Below are 21,867 nucleotides of genomic sequence, written 5' to 3'. Positions count from 1 at the left end.
TTAGGACTAATTTGTGAGGAAATTTGAAAGAATGTGTTGCTAAAATGCTACAAAAATGTCAAAATGAATTAAAGCTAGCGCTTTAGTCAATTGTACGCATTTTGCCAAACATTTTATATCAAATCAGTTCAGCATGACAATATATTTTAGCAACAAGTCCTCCACAGCATCACAACTCATTCCAACATTCCAAAACCAAACATTTCAATCATTTTTCATCGTCATCTTGACTCAGCACACGATATTATCTTACCATGTAATCGATATTAACAAATTAATAGATAAAAAACTACAAGTAACTGTCAATTCGCCGCATGCCATCCTCAAACAACTTGACATACATGATAGCCGCAAAAAAAACAGCAGTCGACTTTATTGAATTTATTTTTTTTTTCCTCTTCAACTTCCAATCCGAATACATTCGCGAATCAGGTTAAAGACATAAATAATGCTAAAATTGAATATGATTTTTATATTCATCTACGGCGCTTCTCTGTCACTTGACAAAGAAGAGGAAAAAGAGCTTAACGCCGACTAGTTAAAAATTTTACATGGCTACTTGTATCTCATTTAATGACTTAATTAGCTCAAAATGACGATTTTTATGGTGATTAACAGATTAAAAAATAGAAGTTAAGAATAACAGGCAGAAAATGATTGAAAATTGATGTTTGGAATGCTGGGTATCGAGATGGTGATGTGAATTGAAATATTTTATGTTTTTTTAAAGTCTGTAAGTTGTTATATTAAAGATTATGATCTGTACGAGGATTAAATTGTGATATAGAAGCATGGTGTCATTACATGACGACCCTGAGCTGAATATCTAGTTAGAATCAGTAAATCCTATTGCTAGTCCTAGCAAAAAGTTGGCAAAACTCCACCAGGCACCTTAATTGACTTCCGGTGTCCAAAATTCATGATCAATGCCCAACCCTTATCAAAAATCCACTAAAACCTGAAGGAATACTGAAGTTATTTCAATAAAAAATGTGATATTCTGACCCAACAAGCAACTCAATCTCCTTAAACTTCTCATAAAGTAAATAAAGACATTTCCAGCAAAACAATGCCTGCAAAATAATAAAAGTGTCTCATAATCTTCAAGAAGTCTAAGTATCCAATTACTCAATTCATGTAAAACATTTCTTTCCCTTCCTACAACAAGCATGATCACATCATGTTCATACTCATATATCCATAACATAATATCAAGTCACATAAATTATTATGAATATGTATATAACTTTATCTGATTAATTATATACAAATTGTTGTCGTCGTGTTTAGGTCACGAAAAACTACTATGATGCTGCGTACATTTATGTATATGTGGACAATCAACCACAACATGTCGTATTATAATTTGTCAATTAATGTGAAATTATTTCGAAATCTTATTTTTTAAACATTTATATTATTTTTAAATATGGTATGATTAGCCTGAAATAAGAGGTGTCAATGACGTACCGAATTATACAACAAGTAAAGTCTTTGATCGCATTAAAGGGACTAGATTGACCTTGAACGAAACATGAATTTTAAAAATAACAAGAATGTTTTTTTGTTCATGAAATTTTTTAAAAGAAATCGATGCAGTGAGTCACATAAAGTCATGAAGATCTGTCAAGTATGTTGCATTGATGATGATTAGTACTTTTGAGATGATTTTGTGACAAGGATGATTTTGAAATTTTAAAAAGTCATGATTAAATAAGTGAATGAGCTTTATTTGTCTGGTTTGTGAATTTTGGGGTCAGTTCCTTTTGGTAGACCCTTAACCTTAGTCTCATTTGACCTGGTTGACTGATTCTTCTGCGAGGGCGCGTAAGGGTCCATGATAACTTCAGTGCCAATTCCCAATTAGTCATCACTGGTAAAGGAATTTTGGATCCACCTCGAGCCTATATACAATCTAATTAATTACCAGAAAAATGATTTTCCGAGTGTTCTCCATATTTAGATCCATAAATCAATCAATCGAATCATAAACAAAAGGATCACGAACTTATCCTGATAATTCCTAATAAATCCAACCATCCAATCTAATTCATACCATAAAAATGTATTTAAACAATAAGCAACAATCAACAAAGCACAATGAAACCAATTTCATCACAAAATAGACTCCCCAAAAGCGAATACAACAAGCATTCCAGCACTTCATCATCAAAGCAGCACCATCCAATTGTTCACAAACTATTTACTCTTTTTTTTGTTATTTTATTTCGTGTGCCTCCATTAAGTCATAGATATATTTTTTTATTTCAATTATGAAAGATGTTTTTCTGGTGCGCAATGCACGGGCCCATCCCGACTTCATCATTATAAATTCACAAAAATATATAAATCCAAATCATCTATTAGAGATTAATTCATGACCTTCATGTCGTTACTTCGTACGGCATTCCAATTGAAACATTCCAAACACACATTATTCCTCCTCCTTTTTTTTTTGTTGTCGGTGACAGATGAAAAGCGCCAGATAAATTCTCAAATATAATGTGGATGTATTTAAGAATCAATTTATCATCCTTTTTTTTTCATTGTTAACATATTTTGAGTATATTAAAAAAGGTTAAAATTAGATTTTTGTGCCTTGCAAATTTCCTCACTTAACTGTTTTGCTGTACATTTCATATTGTTTAATTGCTTACGTAAAACTGTGGATGCTTGACAGACAAGAAAGATGAAGACAATTAAATAAATAAATTAGGTATTCAGCATTTTGTTAAGGAATTGAAGTTCATTATTGATGATTAGCTGACTTATTTGGATAAAGGAATTTTAAAGGTGTTAAAGGCAAAGCATGTGATTAAAGAATTTGAGATGCAAAGAGGGAAATGCTTTATATGAACAATATAATGTGTTTGCTAGGGCATTGTTGGTCATCGCTGCGTCGTCATATTAACGGGAAGACGCGAAGCTTCCCTGACGACACCATGACAGCTGACTTAGACTCATATTAATGCCGATAAATGTATTTCGAAGCATTGATGAACTTAGATAAGTCTAAGTATGCCTACCTAATATTCTAAATGTCAATCAACTCCTGCTTCATTTTTGAATTTATTACTATTTCTACTAGAGCTCAAAATAAGTCGAGAATAAGACCACATTTAAAGATACCCAAATATTTGGGGTTTGACTAGCAAAGATTTGGGTGTAAACCCAAATGTCTGACTTAAAATCTAAACAATCGAACGATTTGGACAATTTTTGGTTAATCGATCAGTTCTACATTCTTGTTTTGAACTTTAAAGCGAATTATAGAAGATCGAAAAGAATAGACAGACTACAGATTAAATGAAAAAACTAAGTTAGAATTTTGGTCCAAAGTAGGGTACTAGAATGGGATCTAGACAAGACCAAGACTTTTTTAGTCAATTTCAAGCGGTGAAGTCGAAAAGGATTCAGGTCAAATATTTGGGGTTCAATATTTGGTCAAGTAAAAACCCAAATAATTGTCGAGTAACAAAGAATTTGGATAAATTGAATGGAATTGCACAAAATAGTTCAAAGACTTTAAATTCATCACTTAACCATCAAAAAAATCCACAAAATTCATCAATTCTACAAGCTAAACGACTCACAAAACAAACAATCCGAATGATGTAATCACAATTCTCAAGCATAATGTCTTCCGTAATTTTTTTGTAGTCCTTTACAGTCTTAATTACATCAATTTTAAGAATCACATTTCGCAATAGCTACCTGAACATTTTTCAAGAAGCTGCAACTACGATCGATTGTTATTGTCAGTCATTATGCATACTATCAAGTTAATGGGAGATTAAAATTCTTTTTTAGAAACATCATCGAGTTGATTGACTCAGATTTAGAAGTTAAATGGCTGATGAGTTGTCGAAATTGTGGTTTTTGGGATTTTTTTATGTGTGAAATAATTTAATAATAGTTCATTAAACGGCATTTTGACGTTTGTGCCTTAGGGATATTGTGATGAGTTTCATAGGAATAGATGTAAATTATGTTTTGGAGTTACTGAGCTACTTTAGGTACTTAAATGTTAATTATTGGTAAAATGTCATTAATCAAAGGGCATGAAAAGTCATTAAGTTGATTGCAAAACCTTTAAATCGCCCGAAGCACACCTAAAATGTTGAAAAAAGAATCATTTAAGTTTTATGAATTTTCATCCTCATTAGTTACAAATTAATTGTTAAACAAAATGAATCTCAGCCAAATCTTTTACAGTGATTGACTTGATTAAGTTATTTAAAGATCAAAATTTAAATGATTGATTCTAAAATTGAATGTGTTAATTCCTCCTATTAAATTTAATAATAATCGATTGAAAAATAATAGCAGTAGCAATAAATAAATCTTGTTCTATTGTTAAATCATCAATCTTAATTGGAAGAATTGGAATAAGAATCATAAATTAAGGATTAATTATATTTTGGGTCTAAAGAATCTAGTTAGTATCAGATTTTGGAATAGAACAGTTAGACTTAGACTAGTACATCTAATATTAATCTAGTACATCATACCTAGGATTAGCAATTCAAGTTTTGGACTAGTTCATCTCATTTTAGACTAGTTTATCTAATTTCGGACTAGTTCATCTAATTTTGGACTAGTTTATTTGTTTTAATCTAGTACTAGTACTTCTAGTTTTCGACTAGTCAATATCTAGACTATTTCAATGAGTTTTTACAAAACTACTAGGTGCTATAAACTAGTTCCAAATAGCCTAAATTCAACTCGTTAAAATAACAACTATAAAAATCCACAACAACACAAGTTCACAAAACCATTACAAAATCGTATGAAGTAATTCAGTCATAAACTCTTCATATTCATCCATAAACGTTCACTTTCATTCGATTACATTGTTTTTATTTTGCTTGTTTTTTTTTACATCTTCAATCCAAATGAAAAGAGCTTGTTCAATTGTATTATTCATCGTTGACCTTGACATCGTGCTTGAATGTGGGAAACTAAAACGAAGACGAGAGAAAAGCAGATGAAAATAATATCAGTGAGATTAAGTCACATTCAATGGGAGAAAGCGACGAGAGAAATGTTTTGACTTTGAAAATGAAAATGAAAGTGAGTCTGAGTGAAATTGAAGTTCATTATGTTAGTAGGTTAACACAGATCGTGATGAGATTACTTCATGACTGTATTTGGAATGATGAGGAGGAAAAGAAGTCTGGTAAGTAATGAGATATGTTGAATAATATTTGAAGTGAAATGTTTGTGGATTATTGCTGTAATTTCTCATTAAATTGCTTCCAAAAAATTGCAAACTATCCATAAATCCACTCATTTAGTCTTCCTTCAAATTGCATCTAGTAACTAAGCACAGCATATTCTTATCATGATTTAATGATCAGCAAAAACCTTTAAATTCAATACTGTCCGTCCGGTTAACATCTGATACCTTCCATCCATTCTCATCACATCCACACTTCGTATGATCCCTGAACTTTAAGTTTACAGTTTTAAATTGCAGTAATTCATGGTCGAAAAAATTCAGCAAGTAAAGTAATTATCGGAAGAAAAGGTAATTTGTTGTGCTTTTAGGAAGCTTTATATATGCAAGGATGTAAGCATTAATGACTTAGCAAATTGTCAGAAGCGAACAATCATGGAATTCAGAACTTGAAGCTGACTGGAATTTCACTTGAGGTTCATTTAATCATTACGTCCAGAATTCAGAGAAAGTAGAGGAATCGACCATACATGGCACTAACTACAGCTGCCATACCTCATATCTTTCATTCCTCTTTACTCCTCAGCCAACTCACCCAAACTGCTAATCAACACAAATTCCACAAATGCATTCTAAATATCATGAATGATGCCTTTAACCAGCACATTGCGATGACACAGATAAGCATAAAGCGGACAATAGCATAAAATGTCATTAAAGATCAAACTTTTAATTACATTACTGCACACATAATCATGAATCACTTTAAGAAGTTGTATCGTAAGGCTCAAATGTCAACAAAATACACAAGCTCATCAGTTTAGATTCTTTGTTGCATTGGCTGTGCAGATGCGGCTACACAACAAAGTACGAAATTATTCCTACATGTCGCAATGAAGCTTCTCATATATTTACTAATTGTCGTCATTTAAATTACTGAAATGTTGTTGATGGTCTCAGCAGATGCAGTAACTTGGATTTAAAGCATCAATTTTATTTTTTCTCAGCAGTTGCATGCTCTGCAATTTTCTTAATAATCTTTCACTCTTGTTGACGTTAAAACTGCGATAAATGAGTAAAGATAATCTTTAAACGGTGATTTAATGCTATTTACATCAGATTAATGAGATGATTTAAATAATGTGAAGAAATTAGGGTTCGTGAAGAAGGCAGCTTGGATTTCATGTAGAGACGAGTCGACAGAAGTTGACTTTTCCGTATAAAATATGAGGCGACTTCGACCATTGAGTTTGAAGTGTCACAAAATCTCCGAGTTTTCTCCTTCATTATTGGAAATGAGGAGATTTAGGAAGCTGATATGATTCCAAGCTGGTTAAGTGTATTTCTTCTCGTTTTTATATCCTGATTACTTACTTACTTTCTGGAAGCTAACTTTGAGTCTAAGTGCTACAAAAGGAATTTCATCTGACTCTACTATTGGCCGAATCACAAAACATGTACAAATTCTCAATTTTTATATCTAACTGGCACTCCTTCATTACCGTCTTACGCTATGTTGCTTTTCGAGCACCAAGACACCTGGTTTTTGTAAAATTCCACCGTTGGTGACCGAGCTACATGCCGGAATAAGCACGTTAAATGATAGAATAAAAGCCTATCTAAAACACCTCGTCTGAACGGTGCTAGTCTCAGACTCTGCAATCTATATTAAAGCACACGAAGTGTTTATATTTTTGATTTAAATATTTAACTAGAATAAATTATTCATAAATTGCATTATGTCCTGATTTATGCTAATATCAATTTAAAGTAAATAATTTAATATGGTGCGAATATGTATAAAAATTATCTTAATATTATTATCAACTTTAAGTCCAGTTTAATATAAAGTTGAACGTCAAACCAAAAGGAAGTGAATTTAAAACGATGGAGACCATTTTCAGTAAAGCTACAGCAAAACTTCAAAATGTCCATTCATTTTTGAAAGCGAAATTTGAAAAGAGTACAGTAAATCAACAGCATATTCTGTACAAAGACTTTTTTCGATGCGAAATTATGGCAAATTTCCTAAATATTAGATTCCTCAAAGTCAATGAAAAACCACCAAATAAATGGATAAGGATGAATGGCGTTTTAATTGAAATCCTGTTGTTTTTCTTATTAATATTCGAATTTGTGTCCTTTATTCTCTCACTAAGAGACAAAATGCTGGAAATAATGTTTGAAAATGCTTTATTTCTCGGAATATTTGTGGCAATAAACTTCAAAGTTTACATCATTTTCTATCTGAATAAGAAAAAATTGGAAGAAGTTATGGAAAAGCTTGATGAGCACTTTCCACATTCTGTCGTTGATCAGCTTGAATTTGACATTCACAAGTATTTGAAGATGCTAAAACGGATTGAACAATTTTACTATGTCTTGGATACGATTTTAATAGTTCATTTCTGCTCAATGCCATTTTTGCATCAAATCTATGCTAAATATAAGTCATTAGACTTAAAATGGGAAGCAATACTATCCTTAAATTTGGGATTTGATCAAACGCAGCCAGTCATTTTTGAATTGATTATAATTCTTGAAATTTGGCTGACAATCTTCAACGTGTTCTTTGTCATCTACACTGACTTGCTCTATGCGTGTCTTATGCAAATTCTCAAAATGGAATTGGATATTCTTAGCCAAGTTATGGGTGAAATTTGTAGATCTAATAATGAAGAAGATGCAATAAAAGAACTAAAGAAGCTCATCGACATTCATCAAGAATTAATTGAAGTTTCTGAAAAATTAAATGAAATATTTTCGCCTTTAATGCTTATCAATGTTGCCTGTTCCATTGTAGGACTATGCACTGCTGGTTTCTTAGTTGCGGTAGGTTTTAATATTCAATTAACTAAAAATTTTTAATTTTTTGGAATTTTACAGTCTGGAATAAATAATTATTTTATTGCAAGATACTTTTTTGTACCAATTGGATTGATTGTACAAATATTTGTACAATGCTTCTTTGCACAGCAATTGATAGAGTGAGTTTGAATTTATCATTGAAAATTAATTATGTTTTAAAAATATTTCATTACAAAGTTCAACAGCCGCAATTTCAACATCAGTTTATAATACAGAATGGTATTCAGGCAGTGTTAAACTTCGACGATTTATTCTTCTGATTATATATCGATCACAAAAGCCTCAAACTATTAAAGCATGGAAGTTCTTTGACTTATCGATGGCAACTTTTTACTGGGTATTAATATTACAGAGCTTGAAGTCGACTCTGCTTTTCCATACAAAATTAGAGCCGACTTCAAGCTGCAGTAAACACATATTATCTTTTACATATTATAATTTCAGATTGTGACTAAAGCACATTCGTACTATTCAGTACTGAAAGCAGTATACTTTTAATCACTAAATTCACAGTAAATAGATTTTGCAAAAACTGGAGTCGATTGGAGTTGAGTTTAATTGAGTAGATTTTCCAAACTTTATTTTTCAAGTAATCATATTTTGCAATTGACAAACTGAATATTTTTAAAATCCTACAAGTCAGTTGATCGATCAAATATCTAGCCCTTGGCCGATGTGACTCTGACTTAGAGTCGGATTCGGTTTTAAATTCGGTATCATGTCAAATCCAATCTGAATCCGGAACCAACTATGTGTCACACAGGACTAAAGCAGAATTTCGGATCGATTAACCCATTTTGTGGTATTCAGGCTAAAAATAGTGCATTAATATGTACCTTGTTCTATAGTAATATACATTGATGGATCAATAAAAGTTTAATGAATCAGAAATGTGTTATGACAATTGACGCATTTCATTTTTATTGCATTTTATAGTGCGTAAAACACGCAATGCTATTTAGTTAGGTGCAAAAGTTTGATTCAAAAGGATCAAAATACAAGTTAGTCGACAAAGAAATCTGTCATAAATGGCAGAAATTGAAAGAAAAGTCACAAAAAAGCTTCAAGACCTTAAAAAATTCTTTAGTATTACATCCTCAAACAAAAGCAATGATCCAGCCTACATTCCATTTCAAGACTTCTTTACATGTGAGACTACAGCAAGGAAGATAGGCTACAAATTTCTAAACTGTCATGGAAATTCACCAAGCAAATTAATAAAGCTCAACGGAATTTTACTCCAAATTTCAATGCTGATTCACTTAATTTTGGAACTAATTTCATTTGTCGTTTCATTCCGAAGCCATTCACTGAACATGATGATTGAAAATATCATGTTCGGTGGACTGTTTGTGCTTTCATTGTTCCAAATGTACACCGTCTTTTATCAGAACCAGACAAAGATCATCGAGATTATAGAAAAGCTGAAAGAACATTATCCACATTCTGGAATTGACCAATTTATGTTTAAAGTTCCAAAATATTTGAAAACTACAAAATTTCATGAAAATGGATATTACTTGATAACAACGGTCGTGGTTCTACATTTCTCTTTGATGCCGTTTATGCATCAAATTTATGGATTTATTATATCTACTAATATCGATTGGGAGTTGATCCTTTCCTTGCATCTGCCATTTAATGCTTTTCAACCGTTTATTTATGAACTAATATACACCATTCAGCTATGGACAATAATTTTTGTGACATTCTATTACATCTGCACGGATATGTTATTTGCGAATATGACACAAGTATTGTGTATGGAATTGGACATTCTAGGACAAATTATGAGTAAAATTGATCCTGATAAGAATGAAGAAGAAGCTATTAAAGAACTGAAAAAGCTTGTTGACATTCATCAGCAGCTGATAGAAGTTTCAGAAAAATTGCAGGAAATTTTCTCTCCATTGCAGCTGATTAATGCTTTTGGATCGATTGCAGCTTTATGTACTGCTATATTTCTAGTTATGGTGAGTTTTAATGAGTTTATGTTGGATTGAAAGTGTAAAGCTTAAGCCAAACTTTATTATTATTCATATCAGTCAGGAATAAGCAGCTACTTCATCGCTAAATATTTTATGCTGCCAATTGTCATAACAGTGCAAATATTAACTCAATGCTTCTTTTCCCAGCAACTGATAGAGTAAGTAAATTTTTAAAAACGTTTTCCTATTATTCTAATGTCTTTTTATTAAGTTCGTCATCGTCGATTTCCACAAGTGCATATAACATCAAATGGTATTCAGGAAGTGTAAAATTTCAGCGACTTGTACTTCAAGTCTTGGTTCGTTCACAAAAACCTCAGACCATAACAGCGTGGAAGTTTTTCGACATGTCTTTAGAGACTTTTCAATGGGTAATTTTTTAGGATCTTTTAAAGATTGAGGATTTACTAAAAAATTGCAAACTCCTCAAATGCATGACTGCAGTTTTTTTATTAATCCTTAGCCGAATAGAACAAACTAATTCATCTATCGAACCAGCCCTAGGGTGACGTGATTCGATTTAAATCCATTACCATGCCAGAATCAACGGCTTAATGGTGGATTTTAGATCGATCAACAACTCCTGCTACAATATTAACTTTAATTTTTGAGGATAAATAAATAATTTTTAAATTCCTACAGATTGTCAATACATCATACACCTATTTCACAGTATTGCAAGGGACGTATGGATCATAAATTAATGAAATTCGAATATTTTGCAAATTAAAATACTCAAATAATTAAAACTGTCATCAGCTGTTATTTATAACCTTATAAAAATTCTGTCGAACAGCAATTAACTTGATATTAAATCAATAAAAAAGCACTTAGAATGTCAAGCATGTGTATCTTATTTTTCAATATTTTATGAATCCGGCATTGTTTGTGATTAAATTATGCATGACTATGCAACAAAGGTGTAATGATGATTAAAATTGCATCGTTTTTAATCAATATTTGTTCAATATCTAGTTCAGAGTTGGCAGGACTTTGGATGTGCGGACTGGGAAATTCCAAAAAGTGGAGGTGCCTCCACATTGGATTCTTGTCAACTGTTATCTAATTTGTCAACAGTATGAAATTTTATTGCTATTTGTGCATTCATCTGAGTCACTTAAAGGGTCAAAACCTTTGGATTGGCTGGAATTTTTCGATAATTTTTGACTCGCCTGAGTCACCAAAAATACAATTTGCAATTATACCACCCAGATATGACTGCATGTATCAATGAAATGTACATGTTCTTAAGATGAATATTAAACACACATTATCCATTGATGTGCATTTATGTAAAAGATCACTAGCAACTTAACAATATGAAATATCAATTAAGCAATTCCGTTACTCGCTGTTTTTAATAAAAATATGAAAAAAATATCCATAAATGCTTCTGTTTGTAAAATCGCATCAGATTTAAGCCTCATTGCGTGATGAGCATGTATAAATTCACATATGATTGGCATTTCAACGGACCGTTGTGTTCTGCTATTAATATTTAATTTTATTACATAGATTGCAATTATTGAGTAACACTAGAAGGATATCATAGTAACTGTAATGTGATGTAATTTGATATGCGAATAATATTAAATTAAATAAAATGTTAAAATATCGTTTAATTGAATTTTTTTTTTTTAATTCAGACATTTATGATTGAAAGATGGAATTGGAATTGTGATATTGTCATGGATACAGCTTGAATTTCAATTTTTAATATCATGAATTAATTAGTAAATTACTTTGAGTAGATCAATGACTTAATTGTTTTAGAGAATGTTATTCCAAATATTAATTAATTCAAATGTCGTGTGAATTGAACTTAAAAATTTCAAATGGAAGGATTTCTAGGAGGATGAAAGGCATCAATCACCTAATGACCATGCTTAATAAAAAGGTGGAATTTATGTTAATCAGAGAGACATTTATAGCTTCCTTAATTAAAGTTGCACATTAGTGTAGTAAAAGAGAATACTTATAATCAAGAATCTTTTAATTAAATCACTACTGTTCTATCCGAATGATTGATTGAATGCAGAGTTGGCAGGACTTTAAGAGTCTGGAGTCTACAAGTTCAAGAAGGCACATCTACTGAAGTCGGAACTCGAGTTTAGATGCCACAAACACGGAGTTTGGCCAACACTGCTCTTTAAGTCAATGTTCCTCAATCTATTCAGAGCGTTATCAGATTCTTCGATCTTTAGATATCCTTTACATGTCGCGTTACATAGTATATTGCAGAATATTCCACTCAAGTACCACTGTTCTAAATCAACACGTAATCAAATACATAGCTGCATGAGTAATTAGCTCATTTAGTTAACTTATAATTAAATTTACAATAAAAGTAGTAATTAAAGTCAATTTAATGTGAATTCCGCATATTAACTTCTTGTTGCGTTTGAATCCGCGTATGCTTTTGCACACGATTAAATGATTTATGTTGATTACGATCTTTAGAGAATGTGGGAAATGATATGAAGTGTCTTCTATTACTAATAATCATAATTAACAAATTCCTCAATATAATAGAATTGATGGAGATCACGGCTAAATTCGGGTCATTCTCGAGTGCAACAAAATACGTTAGAACTAGTCATCTACTGGACATTAACTAGCCATAAACTAGTCAAAACGTATTTATATCCACTCAGGATTTTTATGGCGAAACCGCGACCTGTGTTGCTTAAGTATACATCCTATCCCATCCTTTATATACATAATTACGGCCAGTCAGCCCATCATTCTACTTATTCTCTTTCATAACCACCTGTCAAAAAATCCACATCTTAATTAAGATATTTATGAAAATTTTACACCGTTTTACAGCAAAATATGCAAGAATAATTCACAAAATATAAAAATATGACGTGTTTAGAAATTCAAATGAGACAGTAAGTAGATTTTAATTTAACGATAATGTCGTTGAGCTAATCTTCACATTTGATCATCATAACTCATATTTTTTCAATAGAAAATCTTTCGAAACGTATGTAAATTTTATATATTTCGATGTGATTTTATAAGGAAGAATTTGAGATGATTTTTATCGATGATATTTTCACAATAAAGATTTTATGAATGAAGTTATTTCAATTGGAATGAACTGTAAAGAGTTCAGCCATAACACCTTTTTTGGTGGAATGAAGTTTCATATTTTTTTTTTGTAAAGATTTCAACTTTTTGATATCAAAATATTTATGGGCTTAGACGGAAAAAAAGTTCCATTTACTTAAATCTCTAAAAACTTTCAAAAACGACTTCTGTTAAATAATCTGAGTACTAAAACACAAAAAGGCAATAAAAATGCAGCCACTATTTCTATTTCAGTTCCTTAATCAACAAATTAAGCGATTAATTTTAATTTTTTTCGAATTTTTGTGAATATTTTTGTTGTTGTAAACACAAAAAAATTTGTATGGAAAAATTCAAAAATTTCTTAACGTTTTTACATAAAATCATTAATTTAACTACTTTAAACAGGTTTTAGGTTTACTTATGATATTTCATAATATAGAGCATTGAAAAATGAACAAGTACGACTAATTTTCGTACTTTAGAACTCATTATTCATAAAACTAGAAGCATTTTTGTCGAAAAATTCAGAATAAGTAACAAATTTTCAGTGTCAGAAATCGTGTTTGTTTTTGAAATTTTGACTTAATTATAATGTTTTATTAAACATATTATACATCAAAATGTTCGTTTTTAAAAACCCTACAGGAAAAGCTATTTAAATATTTCCACAAATATCCAGAAAAAGAGAAAAAAGCGAATTACATCACATTTCTGACACTGAATTTTCGAACGACTAAGCCCTTATAAATATGTTTTATTCTACTTCTTATATCGCTTCTTGCATCAATTATTCATGTTTTGTGGCTCTTTTTTGTTGGATGATTTGGCTGACTTTTGGATTTAAAGATGTTTTCCTGTATTGATTGAAGATAGAATTGATTTTTTTGGGTATATTTTGTTAGAATTTGTATAAATATTGACATTTTAGTGGTAAATACCATCAAAATTTTTAGATTTTGTACAGTTATGAAGTCTAGAATCTAAACGATCATATTTCTGTGAAGAATGATTGATATGACAATCGAAGCAGTCAAGACTGCAGTCTAAGTAATTTAAAATCAAATTTTGATTGCTGTCCGCCTAAAAAACTAAGAGTTGATGCTAATCATTTGTTAGCTTTTGCAGTTTTTTGAGCAAAAAGCACCTACGTACTTCGCAGATCGTACAAATCAATTGTTGGCCATGGCCTCCCTTAGGTGTCACATGAAGCTGGTTCTATCGCTGACTTTCACTTGCCAATTTCTAATAGAAACACCTAAGAATCAAATTTAAGCTACAAAAGACCTTATTTGACAACTTTTTAGAAGCAACATAAATTTTATAGTCAATATGAATTCTAAATGAAGTCAACAAGCAGAGATACCGCTATTAGGTACCGTAGTGATTTTTCAGTCATATAAAAGCATAAGCTTTGTCTGTTATATGTCCTTCCCCAACTTTATGCCACTCATTTATAGAATAAGAGTCTATATGATCAGAAGTAATTAAATAACTAAATCTACATGATCAGAAGTATCTGATCATTCAAGAATCCAAATTACATGCAAAAATCTCCATAATCTCATCATTAACCACAAGTTTTTAATTACAACAACTAACTAAAGGACTTAAATCATCTTTATTTTTAATTCTTGTTAAAAAATATGAAATATAAACATCTTCAATGCCAATATTCATGTCGCTATTGTGAAATTTCTTTATACTTAAACTCATCCACGACTTTGTATATTCAGTTGTTCAACATTAATCAACGTGTGAGGTTCACGTGAATGCATCTTTAGTCGCAGCAAGTGATGATGTTTAACTAGCCTAATGGATTCACCCAGAAGCATTGTAAGACCATATGAAGGTCATTACAGTCATCAATGATATCTTTTGTGATGCAATTCTTAAATACATTCGTAAAAAAGAGAACTTTTCAGTCCCGCATTTGAGCTACCGCTGGGAAAAAAGTTGCAATTCGATGAAAACAGAAGACATGTCGTGATGTCTGCTACGTTTTGTTAAATTTGTCACAATTTAAAAGTTACGATGATCAATTTCGTCAGTTGATCGACATTGAAAATGATTTTTGCACGACTTCACGAGCTCTTCTTCATATTTTGTGGCATTTCTAAGGTTGCATAGCACGAGAATTAATAATAATGTTTGATTTCAAATTAAGCTAATTTATTAAGCTTTAAATTATAAAAATTAATGAAGTGACTTTGTAATTTTTTTAATAAATTTGTAATTTTGTTTTATCGATCCTGCAGTATTTTTATTTATGTCTTAATATTATGTTAGTTGGCTTTTGTCTTACATTGATGTATGTAGCATCAAAATTAGCAGGTGGATAAAGATGAGTTATTTATGTGATTTTTAGCATTGAGACACTAAACTTTTTTATGTTCGATAATTACATCATAAATCATGCTTGTTTATGTTTTGAAGACAAATTGCATTGCGATTTTGACATTGTTGGGTAGCTGAGACTAGGAATCTGATGGCTATAGTGATTTTTAATAGGGACGAAGTTGATTTGAAGCTAATTCATAAAGGCGACCCAGAAATGCTCATAAATAATTGTGAATGAACGTTTTATGTCAAAGAGATTAACGAGGATGCCATAGGCATGTTCAAGGAAATAAGGGTTTGTTGATTGAGCTTTTCTTGCGTCCTGGCTTGCAGCCTTGTGCTAACCATAAGGGACAATCGAAAACTGGAAACTTGCACATCCAAAACGTAGGAAATGTATGACTATAGTTCTTGAATGAACTCAAACCCAGTGTAACCCTTAGTCAACTTAGTTCATTTCATAAATTCAGCATGTTGTCGATCCTCAAATATATTTAAAAGCTTAAATACTCTTAAAAAAGATTTAGTTTGCATGTTTTTAAAATTAAAATTATTCATTAATTAACATTTAAATTTATTTTGTAATGAGCATGTTGAATTAAGAGAACGGTTTTGTGATGAAGGACATTAAGAGAATTGGAAAAGCTTAAAACACTAAATTTCTGAGAATCCAAGAAGATTAAAAGCATGCATTTGCATTTAATATTAATTAAGTAATGAATTTTTATTACAGTTGATAAATTTTTTCTTAGAACGACAAATTGCTTTAAATTGGACTTTTATGGATTTTTGTGAAAAATGTATAGAAGTTACTGTAAAATTTATGGCATCACGTGCAAATACATACTTCCATGAATATAAATTAATAATTTACTCTATATCTATAAAATTTAAGTGCTTGTAGTATTATTGCATCAAGGATAATTTGTAAATCTAAGTTTAACAATCCTTTCAAAATTAGCAAATAATAGCCATTATTGGCCGTAAAAAGCCCGTTTTAAAATATCGTAGTGTTACTTCTGTATCATAAAATCATGCTCTATGCCTGTTAAGGACAGCGGCGTAGAGGTATGGATTGTGCTGTTTTGCTAAAATGCAAAATTAAGAAATTTTAACTGCAAAATTTAAGCCTGGCAAGCATTTTTTTAATGTTTAATGCTCTTGCTAATTCAATGCAGTCTTCCAGTCACATTCCTTCCTTTATGATTTAATTGCTCATTTCAATTTAAAATTGCTCTTTTTTATTTCAGATTTCTCAATCCTTCTGTAATAAATAATTTAAAAACTTTTTTTCCTTTCATTTTCATACCCGAGCAATACAAATGAAGAAGGCTCCGCCACGGAAGGTTTGAGGCTCTTATTCTTCTTCTTCGCTGGCTCCTTTAGATATCGCCTAAAACCAGCTCTATCGTTTAAAGCTCCATATGGTTGACAAACTTAGACGATGACTGACAAAAGAGGTTCAGCAAGCCTTTAAAGTTCCATTACAGAGTCTTCATCATTTGTTTCACTCGGGATAGCAAAACTCCATTTAATGGCCATTTCGTGCAAAAATGGCACCGCTTTATAAACCAACAAAATTGATTTTAAACGTTCATTAATGTGAATTATTGTTATTAATTCTACCTATACGTTAGCTTTCCGATTCATTATATGGAGATGATCACTTCTTACTACGATGATGGGCGCTTTACTAGTCGACAGATTAATACCGTGTAATTTATTGCTGGAATTTGAGTTTTTATGAATGAAAATTATGATTTTGAGTAGAATTTTATGGGTTTTAATGGTTTTAATGGTTTTTAAGGATTTCGGAGCAAAATGCAGTCGGAATCTTATTAAGCTCTAAGAAAATCAGATGAAATCTTCTATTCTGAAGTGTTCTGAAGCTTGAAGCTACCAATAAACATCCAATCCGCCACACATTCCAATAAATAATTCAATTCAACCTATCGATCAACTTCAATGGAAATAGAACTAAACGTTATAATTTTCTTTCCTTCAGTACCTTTAACTGACGCAATTATAGGACTGATTTATACGATCTTGTCTTAATTGTAACTTACAAGTGGCAATTTATGATCTTTGAAAAAGTTATTGAAGGTAAGTAAAACAAGATGTGATTTATCAAGTAGTTGAATTTGTTTTTTGAAATTGATAGGTATTGATTATTTTAATTTCTGGTACTTTGAAAGATCTCTGTGATATTTTTGATATTTAGATGCTGGTGTGTCCTCCAAAGTATTATTTCAAGGGTCAGTAATGAGATGAATTGACTTTTGATTTGTTTTTGTGATGTTTGCTGCTAATGAAAATGTTATTTGGTTTGGATTTGGATTGGAAGTGACATGATGGTGGATTATTGATGTTTTTGAGAAATATGCAGGTTTGGGCACTTAATACGCTTAGGTACAGCTAGAATTGCTATTTTAGATTCTTTGTCTGTCGAATTTTTCTACAAAATTTTCATAATTCAACCAAATTCTTTTTATTAAGAATTCAATAGCAACTTATACAACAAGGAGTCAACTACCTTCCTGTGTCCAATGAAAAGTCAAGTCTACAAAATTACATTTCAGTACTAAATGACAGAAGGCATTTATCATATATTCCCGAGCACTACAAATCTTCAAATTGCATTTTTCACCGTAAAAATGGATCCAACCAGCAGTCGGAACAGTTTTCCGTCTCACCATCAATACGGCAATCTAGCCGTGCCTCATCAAATACATTGTGCTGCTCAGGCTTGTTATCCTAATAAAAACATTCCAATGTCACACATTGATGACAAAAAGTTCATGTAAGGCTATTAAAAATGTAATTTTTATGACTTTCTTCTAAAAGATGCGACAAAAAATATAGCAAGTAATTGTCAAACCTCACGTTGAGCTGGAATTTTTTTGATGCAATTTAAAGTTTTTATATTAAAAATGAACATTTATGATTAGTTAATTTACGTTAGTCATAAAAGGAATGTAGGGTACACTTCACATGCGTTATTTATGGATGGTTTTATGGCTCAGCGATTTAAAGATGACTGCAAGTAAGTCGTAAACCTTTGATTCTTTGCGGATTATCTGGATAATGGAATTATTAGTTGGAATGTGAATTTTTTTGCAATTAAATAATTTGTAAGAATTGAAAAATGCCATTTGAATCCCCAAAAAAATTAAATTAAATTACAAAATCCATTAATTCCTTTCGCAAGACAAATCTCGTAATTTAATTCACTTAAGAGCAGCTTAAGAGATTCTTGCCAAAAAAAAAAAACATTAAAATTTACAAGAAATAAATCACATTCGATTAATTTTCAACTTAAAATTTTAATATATCCAACAATTAATTACAATTAATTTATTCACACACTCAAAACTGGTGCCACTAACCTTAGAGCAAACAAGATGATTGCAAAATGTTGTGCATTTGCGAATAACAAGTCATGCAAAATAACTGACATAACTGATGAAGTTGTAAAAAATATTTTTTAACATTCACAATTCCATGTTTTGTGCCATGTACGAAAATAAAAAAAAATCAATAATTGAAATGCATTTGCAGAAGCTCATATTCAATTGCATCTCTGTATGTCCTCAATGGTGCTATAGGCTATTTTTTATTACTCACACACGATCGAAATTTTTCATTTTTTTATTCACTGTCATTTTTTAAAGTCAAATTTACGATAAAGTCTTATAAATCTTGAATGAAATATGCTTAATGCTGTTTATTTATCCCATCAGGTTGTGGCTTGTGAGATTAAAGTTGTTGTGGTTGGAATTGCTTTGATCTGGCATCGGCCTCGCCTTTTCGGTTCAATACTTTGATAGATTTTAATAAATTCTTGTAAATCTGATGATATTTAGAGTGATTTAGAATATTTTTGAGGGTGGGAAAGAACGAAATTGAAGGTATTTAGGCTGAATTCTCTGGAAAGTCAATTCTTAATGGCGCCGGCCTGAAAAATTCAATTTTTATGCTCTTGATCTGCAGTTTTGGGATCGCTGCGTGACTTGGAAAATAAATGGAGGTCTGCGCATCTAAAACGGAGGAAATGGGAATTTCTGCCTCAATCGGGTAGGCTCTATCCATGACCATAGCAGTTCAGTACTAGTCTAACCTCTTCCAAAGCACAACCTCAGCTAAAGTCAGCCAAAAAGTGGACAAATATCAACTAATCTTCATGCAAATATTCAAATCGACTTCAAACTCTACTAAAATCCTTAAAATCATCTCAAAACCAACAAAATCATTCCACTTCCACCTCAAAACTCCACTTCAACTTTCGACACCAAAAACCATCTCACTAATGCGTGAAATGTCATCAGTATGTGCTTGTTCATGTCTCATTTTAACAAATTGGCACAAAATTAACACTACATGTCATGAAAGAAGACCAAGATGAACATGAATTTTTGAGATTGATGACAATTAATTTAGTTTGTGTCTACATGCAACCATTATAATAGGCTGCTGTAAGATATAAAGAAAAATTGCTACTCAATTTGTGTCACAACATGACTTTGAAATTGTCAATCGAATGGGAATTTCTTGATGACAAAAGTCGAACAAAAATTTCAATAGACATCGATGGAGCCCGAGCAACACAATGTACTAAACTTAAAAATTGGTCAAAGTCAGCCGTCAAGATGCCATCAAGGCAACTTTGGGTACTATCGTTAATATGGCACCCTAGCGATGTCCTACCAAATACATTGTGTTGTTCGGGTACAGCGGCAGTGGAAAGAATTTACTTAAGCATTACTAATTTGCACAAATGGCATCAATTAGACTAACAGATGCACTCTGTGTATTTGAAATAAAACGAAAGGAAGAGAATTAAGCGACGCAATATTCATGATCAATGCCAATTTTAATAGCGTGTATGGTAATATTTGTTGTGTGTTTTTCTACCGAAATGATTGTTTTGTCACTCAGTTTAACTGCTGTAGCTGAATATGGTGATTTTGAAGACATTGTGTGGATATTGCGAACAATCTTGAGCTTTGAGGGATTTTTTGGGCTGGATACTTCATTATAATTGTTCATAGCGTACAGTCGATAGGAATTGACATAATTTACAGGATATAAGTTCGCAAATGCCTTCAAAAAGGCAGCAATATCCATCCAAATAAGCACAACATACCTCTAATTATCCATAAGCCTAAATACCCAGAAAAACTCAACAAACAATTAATTATTAAAAATTCAGCAACTAATTATCCGATGACTTTATTCCAAATATCCATTGATCTTATTTTCTCAGAAATCCACGCATTAAAATCTCTTAAAAACATTGAAATTAAATGCTTAGCTGAAAATTAACACAAATTCCTAAAACCTATTACACTATTAAGTAGTTTACAAAGCAATTGCACGAAATGTTTAAGGATAGTCAAATTACCACCAAACAATCTAAAATCCGCAAACATTCCAAGAAGTTCATCGCAAAAAAAAAAATAAGAAACAATTATGTTCGCAGAAAAAACAAATCTCACCTTGACATTGAACGTCATGTTTTCACTCATCTTTACCAATTATTTCATGATTTTTTTATGTTCATTCACAATTTATTCACCTCAGTCTCAGGGTGACTTAATGAAGTATGAAGAAGAATAACTACTGTTTTAAAATACTTTTTTTTTTGCGAACACTGTCAGTCATGCATCATCAAAGCTTGCGACATATGAAATGTGATGAACATATATGGGTAGTGGATTACAGAAGGGACTAGGAAACTTCACATTGAACTTGAATTAAAATTCAAAATTCGTACATAGATTTGAAATATTTTGACGAAGTCGAATCGCCTAAAGTTGAGTTTCTGCATTCAAATGAACTATATCCCAAATAGCACAAATTGGTTTAGTGATCCAAATCTGACACCAAACTGTCGTAACTCTGACCGGTTTCAAACTGAATCCAACACCGAAGTCAAAGTCATGCAAGCCTGGGGCCAGTTTGTTGATCGTTTAACCAATTTGTGATATTCAGGTGTGTTAGTCTTCAATATTAAAAACCTCTTAAGATCCATAAGTTCCCTTCAGAACAGAGAAATAGGAGTAAGAAGTGTTCATAATCTGTGAAAATAATCAGAATTTTACTCAATCAATACTTCTGTAGCTTCTTAGCTGTAGCTTTTTCATTACCCAATTGAAACTTTCCAATGACATGTCAAAGAATTTCCATGCAGTGACTGTTTGAGCCTTTTGAGCTCGAACCATTATCTGAAGGATTCGTCGTCGAAATCGAATGCTGCTGTTGTACCATTCAGTGCTAAATGCTGATCTAGAAATTGCTGTCGATGAACTGTTCATGAAATAGGAAAATTTAGAAATTTTTTGAAATTTTTAAAAGAGTTGGCAGGACTCTATCGTTGAGGCGCCTTAACTTTGAACTCTAATTGAGGCAAATGAAGTC

General features: G+C 31.5%; 2 protein-coding genes across 2 annotated transcripts; both read left to right on the top strand.

The window, feature by feature from the left end:
- Window positions 1-7,453: 7,453 nt before the first annotated feature.
- LOC139098490 (putative odorant receptor 92a) lies at window positions 7,454-8,545 on the top strand. The gene is made up of 4 exons (XM_070650719.1): window positions 7,454-8,011; window positions 8,066-8,166; window positions 8,225-8,384; window positions 8,492-8,545. Exons 1-4 carry the CDS (start codon window positions 7,454-7,456, stop codon window positions 8,543-8,545), a joined length of 873 nt encoding a protein of 290 aa, XP_070506820.1.
- An 821-nt stretch (window positions 8,546-9,366) lies between these two features.
- On the top strand, window positions 9,367-10,734 carry LOC139098486 (putative odorant receptor 92a). The gene is made up of 5 exons (XM_070650709.1): window positions 9,367-9,582; window positions 9,733-10,020; window positions 10,183-10,193; window positions 10,247-10,406; window positions 10,678-10,734. The coding sequence occupies exons 1-5, from the start codon at window positions 9,367-9,369 to the stop codon at window positions 10,732-10,734; spliced, it is 732 nt and encodes a 243-aa protein (XP_070506810.1).
- Window positions 10,735-21,867: the final 11,133 nt, after the last annotated feature.

This window comes from Chironomus tepperi, unplaced genomic scaffold (assembly GCF_022539635.2).
Source record: "Chironomus tepperi strain 1889 unplaced genomic scaffold, CSIRO-AGI_Ctep_v1 contig_445, whole genome shotgun sequence".
Taxonomy (NCBI): domain Eukaryota; kingdom Metazoa; phylum Arthropoda; class Insecta; order Diptera; family Chironomidae; genus Chironomus; species Chironomus tepperi.
Note: the sequence above shows the minus strand (reverse complement) of the source record. Positions and strands in the feature narration are given on the sequence as shown.

Bases quoted from the DNA above. Each gene is read 5' to 3' on its own strand.
- LOC139098490 (XM_070650719.1), top strand. From the start codon at position 7,454: ATGGAAAAGCTTGATGAGCACTTTCCACATTCTGTCGTTGATCAGCTT. The intron at 8,167-8,224 runs GTGAGTTTGAAT...TTCATTACAAAG, and splicing joins TTTGCACAGCAATTGATAGA to TTCAACAGCCGCAATTTCAA. The intron at 8,385-8,491 runs GTATTAATATTA...TTATAATTTCAG, and splicing joins CGATGGCAACTTTTTACTGG to ATTGTGACTAAAGCACATTC.
- LOC139098486 (XM_070650709.1), top strand. From the start codon at position 9,367: ATGATTGAAAATATCATGTTCGGTGGACTGTTTGTGCTTTCATTGTTC. The intron at 9,583-9,732 runs GTGGTTCTACAT...TACACCATTCAG, and splicing joins ATTACTTGATAACAACGGTC to CTATGGACAATAATTTTTGT. The intron at 10,407-10,677 runs GTAATTTTTTAG...AAATTCCTACAG, and splicing joins CTTTAGAGACTTTTCAATGG to ATTGTCAATACATCATACAC.